Below are 12643 nucleotides of genomic sequence, written 5' to 3' on the forward strand. Positions count from 1 at the left end.
TCCGGGGGGGGGGGGGGGTGTGGGGTGGAGGGGGTAAATGGGGAAAAAAGGGAAGGGGCATCTGCAATACTTTCAAAGTAAAGATACATCTTTTTAAAACTATTAAGTATTTTGTATAAGTTAAATTCACATCCAAAATCAGCTTAAAATAGTATCATTAGAATGGAGTGAAACTTGAAAATTCCTAAGTTATTGGCTCCTTCATGGCAATTTTTTTCTATTTTTAGACAAGTTTTTTCACATGACGAAGCGCCAGTGCAACGAAAGTCTGGACATGTACATCAAGTTCCTTGCAGGAACAACCAAATTTGAACAGTTCCTGAAGGTTGCAGAGGTATACAACTCTTTCTATCCAAGGCTTTTCTATTTTCTATATTAGTTTAATATCCAACATAACTTTCCCCCCTCTACCACCACCACCACCACACAAACACACAGAAATTCGTATTAGTTTTAACTGTTTTGTAAACAGTAAAACTAAAAAAGACCTAACATTAAGTACCTCAAATGTACTATCCAAATGCTCTTGTGCACAAAAGTAATCTTACAAGGATTTCTTTAAAAAAATTATATATATACTGATTTCAGAGAAGAGGGGAGTGGGATAGAGAGAGAGAAACATCAATGATGAGAATCATCAATCATGAGAATCATATATATATATAATGTGTACTTTTCCCCCTTTATGTGAATTCAGCAAGTTGGAATCGACCAGAACAACATTCCATATCTTGCTCAGGTCAGTGTATCTCTCCTATGTATTTAAATGACTTCTCCATCTTTATGTTTGTGTGTTTGTTATGTTAATCATAATCTGAGACTCCATCCTTTGCCATCCTATATAATAGTAGAGGAATATGCAAATTAGCCAGGACGCCGTAATGTCACGACCAAACAGTAGGAACCTGAGGCTGCAGGGCGCCTGGCCAGGGTGAGGGACCTCAGGCCACGGCCCCCGCCCCAGCACTGGGCCGGAAGACCTCAGGCCATGCCCCCTTCCCTGGCACTGGGCTGGGAGACCTTAGGCCAGTGGTTCTCAACCTTCCTAATGCCGCAACCCTTTAATATAGTTCCTCATGTTGTGGTGACCCCCAACCATAAAATTATTTTCGTTGCTACTTCATAACTGTAATGTTGCTATTGTTATGAATCGTAATGTAAATATCTGATATGCAGGATGTATTTAGGTGACCCCTGTGAAAGGGTCGTTCGATCCCCAAAGGGGTCGTGACCCACAGGTTGAGAACCGCTGCCTTAGGCCATGCCCCCCACCCCAGTGCTGGGCTAGGGGACCTCAGGCTGTGCCCTCTGCCTGGCAAGGCTTGATGGGGGACCTCAGGCCACGGCCTCCGCCCCAGTGCCAGGCTGTGGGACCTGAGGCCACACCCCCCGCCCAGCAGGGCTTGACAGGGGACCTCAGGCCATGCCTCCCCTGCCCCAGTGCCGGGTCGGGGGACCTCAGGCTGTGACCCCCGCCTGGTGGGGCTTGACAGGGGACTTGAGACTGCACCCCCCACCCAGCACCGGGCTGGGGGACCTGAAGCTGTGTCCCCCACCTGAAGGGGCTTGATGCGGGGGGGCCGGCCGGGTCTGGGTCTCACCCAATGAGGGTGGGGCTGGCCAGGTCTGGGTCTCCTGCGTTTTCGAAGTGCGTATAGGTGGTGGGTGGGGACTTGACTCTAGGTCCCGCGGTGTACCCCAGACTCTGACAGGAGGGATATTTTCATATACATTTTACTAATTTTCTTTCATCTCTGACACTTCTATTATAGAAAAAGGGCAAATAGCAATATTAAAATATTTCCTCTAATTAATTCCCTTTTAATGTGCACGAATTTCGTGCTCCGGGCCACTAGTATACCTATATGTGTGTTTTCATTTCCCCATGAATAACATATGTATATACTAGCAATTTTCAGCCTTTTTAATCTCATGGCACACATAAACTAATTACTAAAATTCTGTGGCACACCAAAAAATATATTATATTTTTGGTTGATCTGACAAAAAAAAGGTATAATTTTGATTCATTCACATCGGATGGCTATTGCTGTGTTGGCTGTTGTTATTTTTTTAAATTTGACAATCCAAGGGAAAAGAAGTCAGTGCTCCAAACAAAACAGTCAGGTATTGGCATGTTTTAAAAATTGTGGCACACCAGTTGAAAATCACTGGTATATACACATAGACTTAGGTCTTCTGAATAGGTCTGTGAGCTGTTGGTCTTATAAAGAGGCTGTTCCCTGTTGAGTGCTAAATGGTGACTCATAGTATAACAACTAAACTATGTGTTTTTTTTGTTGTTAATCCTCACCCAACGACATTTATCATTGACTAGAAGCCCAGTACATGAAATTCGTGCACTTGCGGGGAGGTCCCTTAGCCCGGCCTGCGCCCTCTTGCAATCCGGGAGGCCTCGGGGGATGTCCGACTGCTGGCTTAGGTCTGCTTGTGGCTGAGCGGCGCTCCCCTTGTGGTTAATAATAAACATACAAAGAGATAAACCTATAATTTCAGTAAAGGTAAATGCTGTGAAGAAAAATCAAACATAGTGAGGGTAAAGAGACTTGGTAAGTACTGTTCTATATAGAATTGTCAAGGAAATCTCTGTTGAGGGGGTAACATTCCAGCAGAGGCCAGAAACTGCGATTGAATTTGCTAATATTAGTGAGATCCTCTCTTTTTTTTTTCCTTTCTCTAGCTCTCAGTTTCTTTCTCTCCCCTTCACCCTCTTTTCCTTAATGTTATACTTAAATATATTTTATGATCTGGTGATTCATGAAGGAACCACAAATAATAAATGATTTCAAGCCCAATGTCTTCTCCAAAGGGGATAGATATTTTAGCAGTTTGATCATTTAAAAAAAATTTATTAATTTTTTACAGAGAGGAAGGGAGAAGGATAGAGAGTTAGAAACATCGATGAGAGAGAAACATCGATCAGCTGCCTCCTGCACACCCTCTACTGGGGATGTGCCCGCAACCAAGGTACATACATGTCCTTGACCGGAATTGAACCCGGGACCCTTCAGTCCACAGGCCGATGCTCTGTCCACTGAGCCAAACTGGTTAGGGCAGTTCTTTGATCATTTTAAGAAGCTTTTTTTTCCCTGTTGTTTTTAAAAAATGTACCTAAAAGCAGTTTGAAAATCTGATTTGCTAACAAGAGATCACTTTTTAAAAACTATACTTTTATTGATTTCAGAGAGGAAGGGACAGGGAGAGAGAGATGGAAACATCAACGATGAGAGAGAATCATCGATTGGCTGCCTCCTGCATACCTCCTACTGTGTATTGAGCCCACAACCTGGCATGTGCCCTGACTGAGAATCGAACTGTGAACTTCTGGTTCATAGGTCAATGCTCAACTACTGAGCCACACCAGCTGGGCCCAAGAGGTCACTTTTAATAATGAATTTACTTATAGCAATTCATTAGCTTTAATGAATTTGCTGCACAGGTGTCCTAATTTTTCTTCAAAACCTTTTAATGATATAGGAGAGTATGAATTTGCTAAAAAAAAACAACTATCAGTAAATAACTCTTTCATAATAACTTCCTTTTTAGGCACCCAACAGTTTACTTGAAGCACTAAAACAGCACTTAGCTTCATTGGAAGAGAAAAATGAAGTTTTTCCTCCTTACAGGTAAGTTAATAAATGTCTCAGTATAGGTTAATTTTGTTTTCCTCTAAATAATTTCCCTCATTTTAACAACATGAGAGTGACTAAATAAATTATGGGCTTTGAATATGATGGAATATTATGCAGTGATTTTAAGTTATAATACAGAATAGCGTTTTTCAGTCTTTTGTGGGATTCCATCCTCTTCACAAGGGTGATTGCTTCCCAAAGGAATGTCTTTTATTACACTGAGTGATTCTCAAAGTCAGAGGTTGGGACTGGATTAGCCACCTCTTTTGAATAATTTGATTTCCTCCCTTAAGGGTTTCCCTAGTGAGAATAACTGTTATAGACAATTATTTAATGGTATAGCAAACTGTTTATCCATAAAACAGTATTCATAATAACATTCAAGGCATATATGCATATATACACATACACATACGTGTACTCCTCTATATATGCATATACATACGCATCGAATAATACAGATTTTCGGTATACCACTTGGAACTGTTCCCATGAGCTATTTCTGAGTGGAAAATTCTGGTTGATTTCAATTTTCTTTTTTGTACTTTTCAGTATTGTCCAAAATTTCTGTAAGGGTCATGCATTATGCATTCATTCCTCTTTAGGTTATGTTGATTGTAATTGATTTATATTACCACCTTCTATTAGACAACAGGTCTGTTGACTATTTCTTAATTATCTCTTCATCACAGATAGATGTATAGTTAGTATACGGTTGGATGGATTGATTGATAGACGAATGGATAGATGGATGAATTAAAGAAATTAGATTCAGTTGGGTAGTTTATACTGTATGTCATTCTATTTATTCTCATGTGCCTCATCTTTCTTGTGATCTCTTAAGTCTCCAGCACTCATTGATTCACTCCATCTCAAAGAATTCAATTATGAAAGTTTCATCAAGGCAAAATTGGTTTTCAGGTAATATAGTGTATGATTATGTAATATAATATGATTATATTGTATGAGTGTCAGTAATAATTGAGGACAGGATTAGAATCTTTAATTTTTCCACTGCATAATCACCTACTAGGTCTGCTGCCTCTTTGATCTAGCAATTTCACTTCTAGGAACTTATCTAATATTAATCTATATATTTATCACATATATATATTCAGAGTTTTGAAATGTTGAATGAACAAGGATATCCATTGCAGCATTGTAATAGCAAAATGACTATGAATAAGGGCCTTGTTTTTATGTACTGAAATGGAATGATATCCAAGATTTATTGTTAAATGGAATATGAGCAAAATGTGAAACAAAGTATAGTATGCTACCATCTTTGTTTTTTAAAACAGAAAGAGAATATATGTTTATCATTTCTATATACAATAAATGAATAAAATACCCTTTCTCCAAGCAGAACTTAGTGGCTCAAGGTAAGAGATGGGTGAAAGAGTCTTCACTGTATACCATTTTGTAATTTTTGAATTTTGTACATGCAAATGATTACTAATTAAAATAAAAATTTTGCAAAGAAACACATAAATACATACATACAGTGTGATATATTGTAATTTCCTTCTAAAAATATTTTTATTGATTTCAGAGAGGAAGGGAGAGTGAGAAAGAGATAGAAACACCAATGATGAGAGAGAATCATTGATCGGCTGCCTCCTGCATGCCCCCTTACTGGGTATCAAGCCCGCAACCTGGGCATATGCCCTTGACCGAAATCAAACCTGGGACCCTTCAGTCCGCAGACTGATGCTCTATCCACTGAGCAAAACCGGCTAAGGCATACCGTAACTTCTTAAGTCTAGTTTGCTTTATAATTTACTGGTGTGCTAGATACAGCTCATACCAGCTTACAAGAGCCCATTGGTAAAATTTCACGAATTTTGCAAGCTGTTTGATGTCCCATTAGTCACTTGAAATTGGCCATGATAGAAATATTTACACCACAGGAATAGACAAACACTACAAAACAGGCCTTTTTTCTGGAGAGCTTGTTGCTATACATTTACTCATATGACTGCTCATAATCAACCATATTCTATTTTTTTTTAAATTTTGTTTTATTGCTTAAAATATTACAAAGAGTGGTCCATATGTCTCTCTCTTTTTTTTCCCCTTGACCTTCCCCTAGCCTCCCCTACCCCCAGTGTCTTGTGTCCATTGGTTATGCTTCTATGCATGCATACAAGTCCTTTGGTTGATCTCTTACCCCCCCTCCCCCACCCAACCCTCCCCAGCCTTCCTGCTGTAGTTTGACAGTCTGTTCGATGCTGCTCTGCCTCTGTATCTATTTTTGTTCATCAGTTTATAATGGTCTTTATTATCCATAAATGAGTGAGATCATGTGGTATTTTTCTTTCATTGACTGGCTTATTTCACTTAGCATAATGCTCTCCAGTTCCATCCATGCTGTTGCAAATGGTAAGAATTCCTTCTTTTTTACAGCAGCATAGTATTCCATCATGTAGATGTACCACAGTTTTCTAATCCATTCATCTACTGATGGGCACTTAGGCTGTTTCCAAATCTTAGCTATGGTGAATTGTGCTGCTATGAACATAGGGGTGCATATATCCTTTCTGATTGGTGTTTTTGGTTTCTTGGGATATATTCCTAGAAGTGGGATCACAGGGTCAAATGGGAGTTCCATTTCCAGTTTTTTGAGGAAACTCCATACTGTCTTCCATAGTGGCTGCACCAGTCTGCATTCCCACCAGCAGTGCACGAGTGTTCCTTTTTCTCCACATCCTCTCCAGCACTTGTCGTTTGTTGATTTGTTGATGATAGCCATTCTGACAGGTGTGAGATGGTACATATTTTATTTTTTAATAGGTGATTGTATTTCAATAATGTTACTTGATCCTTTAGACACAAATCCATGTAATAATGAGCTATATTATCATAGGGTTTATATGCATCTGAATTATAGTTCTTAATTTAATGCAAATATTTAAACTGTATCTATTTTAAATGTTTTTCTTTTTCTTTTGTGCATATTCTCAATGGATACACCTGAAATTTCAATGGTGAGTTTAACCCAAACTATGATGAATGTAAGTCCTTTGAGTCAAACCACATATATAGCAAAAACTATATATTTGCGTCATTTCCAAAAGAATGACTATTTTTCTGAGTCCCTATGGTTTGGGAATCATTAGTGTTTACAGCAGATATTGTAAACATAGTGGTTAACAAGCTGTGGATTCAGTCTGCTGTGGATGTGAATCCCAAGTAGAGTAAAGGGGGAGTAGGGGAGCTACTCCCACGCTATTATAAAGACCTACTAGAGGCCCAGTGCATAGAATTTGTGCACGGGGGGAGGTTCCCTCAGCCCAGCCCTCACCCTCTCCAATCGGGGACCCCTTGGGGGATGTCCAACTGCCGGTTTAGGCCCAACCCCTGTGGGATCAGGCCTAAACTGGCAGTCAGACATCCTTCTCGCAATCTGGGATCACTGGTTCCTAACCGCTCACCTGCCTGCCTGCCTGATTGCCCTTAACCACTCTGCCTGATTGCCCCTAACCACCTCTGCCTGCCTGCTTGATCACCCCTAATTGCTCCCCTGCTGGCCTGGTTGCCCCCAACTGCCCTCCCCACCAGCCTGGTAGCCCCCAACTGCCCACCCCTGCCGGCCTGATTGCCCCTAACTGCCTCTGCCTTGGCCTCCACCGCCATGGCTTTGTCCAGAAGGAAGTCAGACATCTGGAAGATGGTCAGTTGACCCGGTCTAATTAGCATATTGCCCTTTTATTAGTATAGATGGGCCTGATTACCAACCGACCCAAACTGGTGATCTCCACACATGCTACCCTGAGCATTTGGCCCCGGTTGCTTAACACTCATTGCTTGAACTAGTTCTGTTGAAAATTGTGTGGCTAGCTGAAACCATGTTTTCTCTCTTTTTAAAAAAAATAGATTTTTATTGATTTCAGAGAGAAAGGGAGAGGGAGAGAGGGATAGGAACATTAATGATGAGAGAGACTCATTGATCGGCTGCCTCCTGCACACCCCACACTGGGGATCGAGCCCGCAACTTGAGCATATGCCCACTTACTAAGAAAGGTGTGTTAATAGTTCCCCTATTTGCTTTTGACTTACTTTAAGTACTTTAAATAGTTAGGGAATACAAATCAGGCTTTTGTACCCACCAAACCACTAAAATGGTTCTTGTCAAAGTCACTAGTGACATTCATATTGCAAAATCCAATGGTAATTTCTCAGTTTTCATCTTACTGGGATGCCTCAACAGCATTGGACATAATTCATCACTTCCTCATCTTTGATACACGTTCTTCAGTTTGCCTCTTGGTTTTCTTATCAGACTCTTGGCTTCTTTTTATAAAGATTTTTTTTCCCACGGATTCATCCTTGTTTCTCTTTATCTATAATTTACTCATTTCCTAGATGACCTTATCCAGGCTCATGACCTTAAGTACCATTCACATGGTAAGAACTCCCTAATTAGTATCTCCAGCTACAGCCATTCCTCCTGAATTCCAGAACTGTATTTCTTTCTTTTTTTTTAAACATATTTTATTGATTTTTTTACAGAGAGGAAGAGAGAGGGATAGAGAGTTAGAAACATCGATGAGAGAGAAATATCGATCAGCTGCCTCCTACACACCTGCTACTGGGAATGTGCCCGCAACTAAGGTACATGCCCTTGACCGGAATCGAACCTGGGACCTTTCAGTCCGCAGGCCAACGCTCTATCCACTGAGCCAAACCGGTTAGGGCTTCTTTCTTTTTTAAATACCATTATTGATTCCAGAGAGGAAGGAAGAGGGAGAGAGAGATAGAAACATCAATTTTGAGAGAAAAATCATTGATCAGCTGCCTCCTGCACGCCCCACATTGAGGATTGAGCCTGAAACCCGAACCATGACCTTCTGGTTCATAGATCAACACTCAACCACTGAGCCATGCCGGCTGGGCCAGAATTGTATTTCTTCAATGGTTTCACTTGAATGTGTGACAGGGGTTCAAAATTCAATATGTCCCAAACTAACCTCCTGGTACCCTACCCCAAACTTGCTTTTTCCATGGGTTTTTCCATCTCAGTTAATGACAAATTAACTCCTTTGATCATTCTGATTCTAGATATATTGGCCTCTTCACTATTCTTTAAACACACTAACCACTCTGCTTCCCTTGGAGCCTTTGTTCATGCTGTTCCTTCTGCTGGATTTACACGGTTCAGTCTTTCACATCCTTCGGTTCTTTACTTAAAATTCCCTTCTCAGTGAGACTTTCCTATCTGAAATTTAAGTATTCCACCTGGCCAATGTGGCTCAGTGGTTGAACATTGACCTCTAAACCAGTAGGTCACGGTTCGATTCCCAGTCAGGGCACATTCCCTGGGTTGCAGGCTCGATCCCCAGTGGAGGCATGCAGGAGGCAGCTGATTAGTGATTCTCTCTCATCATTGATGTTTGTCTCTCTCCATCTCCCTTCCTCTTTGAAATCAATAAAAATATATTTAAAAAATAAAATTTAAGTATCCCCACCCTCCAGCACATATCATACCCCTTTCCCTGATATTTTTTCTTTTGCATTTATCACACTCTAACATAGTATGTGCTTTATTTGTCTTGGTTATTTTCTGTCTCCAATAGAATGAAAACTACACCAAGACAGGGATTTTTATCTTTTTTACTCACTGCTGTATCTTTACCACCTAGTTAGTACAGGGTCTGGCAGATAAGAGATGCTAAATTAAAATGTATTTAATGAATAATTTAACATGACTTTATTTTTATACTCACTAACCTAATAATTTGAGGTCCTGTTAGTTTGTAATGGAAAGGTACATATAAGTAATTAGTGTATATTGATATAAATTTGCTTTAGAGTTTCACCTAATTTCTGTCTTTTATTTTCAGGTTATTTTGTCTACATGATATGTTACAACCGATATTACCATCATAAGGTCACAAACCTATGAAAGCCAGACAACGTCATGGAGCAAGCACAGAAAACAATCTGGATGACTCATTTGCTAGCCTTGTAGAAAGTACACGTGAATTAACTAATTAATATTTTTACATGTATATATATATTATTTTAAAGTACATTTTAAGAAAAAGTATTCAAAAAAAAATAATGTAAGATTTGTGTTTGTTTTGTAAAACAGATTTTAAACTTGAAGAAATCCCAGTCAACAAGTAAGTTTTTATTTAAAAAAAGATAGCCAATAAGTATGTGTGAGAGGAAGGCACGCATGAGAGTAACAATTAGAAAAATAGTTATTTTTGATTTAGATACAGGAATAATTTGTTATAAAACTCTATAGTATGTGAGTTTTTACTTAAAGTAGGAAATTTATTGGTTATATACTAACCCAATTTTTGTAGGTAAAGTTCTTGGTTAAAGTATTCTGTATTGCGTGGTTCTCCTTCTACCCCTCTGACAATCCCTTTATGGTTCATGTAAGGGATCTTCTTTTTCTAATTATGTCTTTAATATTGGCATTCCTCATAGTTCTTTGTATTTTTGGTTCTTTTCTTACTTTATTATATAGACTGTATTGAATCAGTAATACTCATATTTTATTTTATAAACAAAGACAATAAAACTACCAGATTAGCATCACATGATAATCAACATTATTTCATTGAGTTAATAGCTACATTTTCAGCACCCCCAGCAGACAAATGGATACCAAAGGAAGGCAGGAAAAAATAGTAACAATATTAATAATGTGGATTGTAAGGTTAAAAGCACTAACAGAATAAAGAGGGATATCATTTAATGATAAAAGGCACTATCTATGGGGCTAGAAGTTTTAATAGCGTATACACAAAGCTAAATACATAAAGCTGAAATTATTAGAAATACATGGAGAAGGATGCAGTGGTAATGGGTGATTGCAAACCACCTCATTCATTATTGGACAGATCAAATAGACAAAACACAAGTAAGGACACAGAAGAACTTGAATAATACATAGTAAGTAAATAATAAACTTACTTGTGCACACACACAGAAACGCAGAATGTTCATTTTCTTCCAAGCATTCACAAAGAAAAGCTTAACTAAACACTCAACAGTTTTACAGGCTACATTTTCTCATAATCCAATCAAATTAGAAATAATAAATAGTTACCATGACAATCTTAACTACTAATAAATTTTAAAATATAATCCTTTTGCCAAAGAGGAAGCCAAAAGAAAGTTATCAACTATGTAGAGGCAATGAAAAAGAGTACTCTATACCAAAGCTAATGGACCACTGTGAAAGATAAACTCAGAAGAAAATTTTATCATTGTTCAAAAAAGAGAAATTAACAATAATATAGTTTTTATAGTAAGAAAATAGATATAAAATAAATATGTATTAGGATGATAACATTTATAAAAATAAAATCTTAAATTTATAAAATTGCAAACAAAAACTAATAAACCTAAAACATTTCTTTGTAAGGTTCAATAAAATGAACTCCTCTGATTAAACAGAAAGAGAATGTAAAAGTCTATAACATAAGGAATAAGAGAGCTGATGTAGGAGAGATTAAAATATAATTGAATACTCTGCAGCTGTTTGGCAACAACATAGTTGAAAATCTAGAGAAAATTGATGATTTCCAAGCAAAATAGAAATGACAAATTCATCTGAGAAGAAGCAGAAGCATACAGACAGCAATCATCATATAAGTTTTTGAAGAAGGTATTGAAGATTGGCCGATGCATCCTGGGTTCATGGTTGAACGTTAGCCCTTAAAGATGAGGATATTTCAATTCCAGGCTATTGAGAAAAAGGGAAGATCTACAATTCAATGTATGAAATGATGTAACTTTAATATCAAAGTACAGCAAAGAGAGGAAGCTGCTGATCAATCTCATTTATTATAGATGTCAGAATTCTACATAAAATATTCCCAAATAAAATCCAGGAATATATTTTAAAATTCCACTACCTGTACAGACTGCTTCTTTTCTCTTGGAGCATGCCAAGTGAAACCCCCTGGACTGTTGTCATGGAGGTGGTATAATGAAAAGTGATTTGTCTTGGACGTGTTTTGGAGGTAGAATTGATAGCCCTGGGTATTAGAGGTGAGGGGGAAAGAGAGACTAAGGGATTGGTGCTTAGGTTTTTGGCTTGCACTATTACAGAGATGATGGTGTCACATATTGGGATGAGAAAGATTGGAAGGGAAAGAGTTTTAAGTTAAATTAAGTTCCATTTTGACATGATTAACATATGTATTAGACATCCAAGAGGCAGGAAGACATAGGAATCTGAATATTAGAGTTGGAGATAAAAATTTGTGAGTTAGACTTAAATGTAAGTCGTGAAACCATAAAAATCCTAGAAGAAACCCTAGGCAGCAAAATCTCAGACATCCCTCGTAGCAGTGTTTGCTGATACATCTCCTAGGGCAAGGGAAACAAAGGAAAAAAATTTAAAAATGGAACTTCGTTTTCGAAAACCAAGATGGCGGCATAGGTAAACACCGGAGATTGCTGCCTCGCACAACCACTTCAAAAATACAACTAAAAGACGGGACGGACATCACCCAGAACCACAGGAAGGCTGGCTGAGTGGAAATCCTACAACTAGAAGGAAATAGAAAAGCTTACCGAGACTCAGAGGAGGCGCAGTGCGGAAGTAAAATACTAAGGTGCGGAGGTGCATGCGGAGCAGGCTGGCGGCTGAGGGCGCGGTTGTTGTTTTCAATCGGGAGGGAGTCTCAGGCTCTGAGCTCCAGTTCCGGGCAAGACTCTAGGGACCCAGACTCATACGGGAGAAGTGGGACTGTCTGGCAGCGGTCGGAACTCGAGGGCAGCTTTCTCTCCGAGGGGCTTGCAGCGATTACCAGGACATTGAGAAGCAAAGCCTCTGAGGGCAGGACTGAGAGCAGCCATAACTGCTAGCGCCGCCCTGTTGATCCCATGGGACCCGCCCCGCCCAAGCCCTGCAGGGAGGCTTTTGCTGGATAGCCTCAGGCAAAGGCTAGATTAGCACCTCCCTAGAGATCCAGGAGCCAGGAAGCCCAGAGGTCAGAGTGGGACCATCCAGTTTGCAGCTC

At 39.2% G+C, this 12643-nt stretch overlaps 1 protein-coding gene across 1 annotated transcript in view; it reads left to right on the plus strand.

Annotated features, from left to right (window-relative positions):
• Positions 1 to 12643, plus strand: part of LOC102241021 (phosphatidylinositol-binding clathrin assembly protein-like) — a 38580-nt gene that overhangs the window by 14139 nt on the left and 11798 nt on the right. Inside the window, exons 7-12 of the mRNA XM_014532371.1 lie at positions 228 to 334; positions 698 to 739; positions 3568 to 3647; positions 4498 to 4574; positions 9544 to 9627; positions 9748 to 9778. Coding sequence (XP_014387857.1) covers positions 228 to 334; positions 698 to 739; positions 3568 to 3647; positions 4498 to 4574; positions 9544 to 9627; positions 9748 to 9778 — 421 coding nt within the window. The remainder of the gene's footprint in view (positions 1 to 227; positions 335 to 697; positions 740 to 3567; positions 3648 to 4497; positions 4575 to 9543; positions 9628 to 9747; positions 9779 to 12643) is intronic.

This window comes from Myotis brandtii, unplaced genomic scaffold, assembly GCF_000412655.1.
Source record: "Myotis brandtii unplaced genomic scaffold, ASM41265v1 scaffold889, whole genome shotgun sequence".
Lineage (NCBI taxonomy): Eukaryota > Metazoa > Chordata > Mammalia > Chiroptera > Vespertilionidae > Myotis > Myotis brandtii.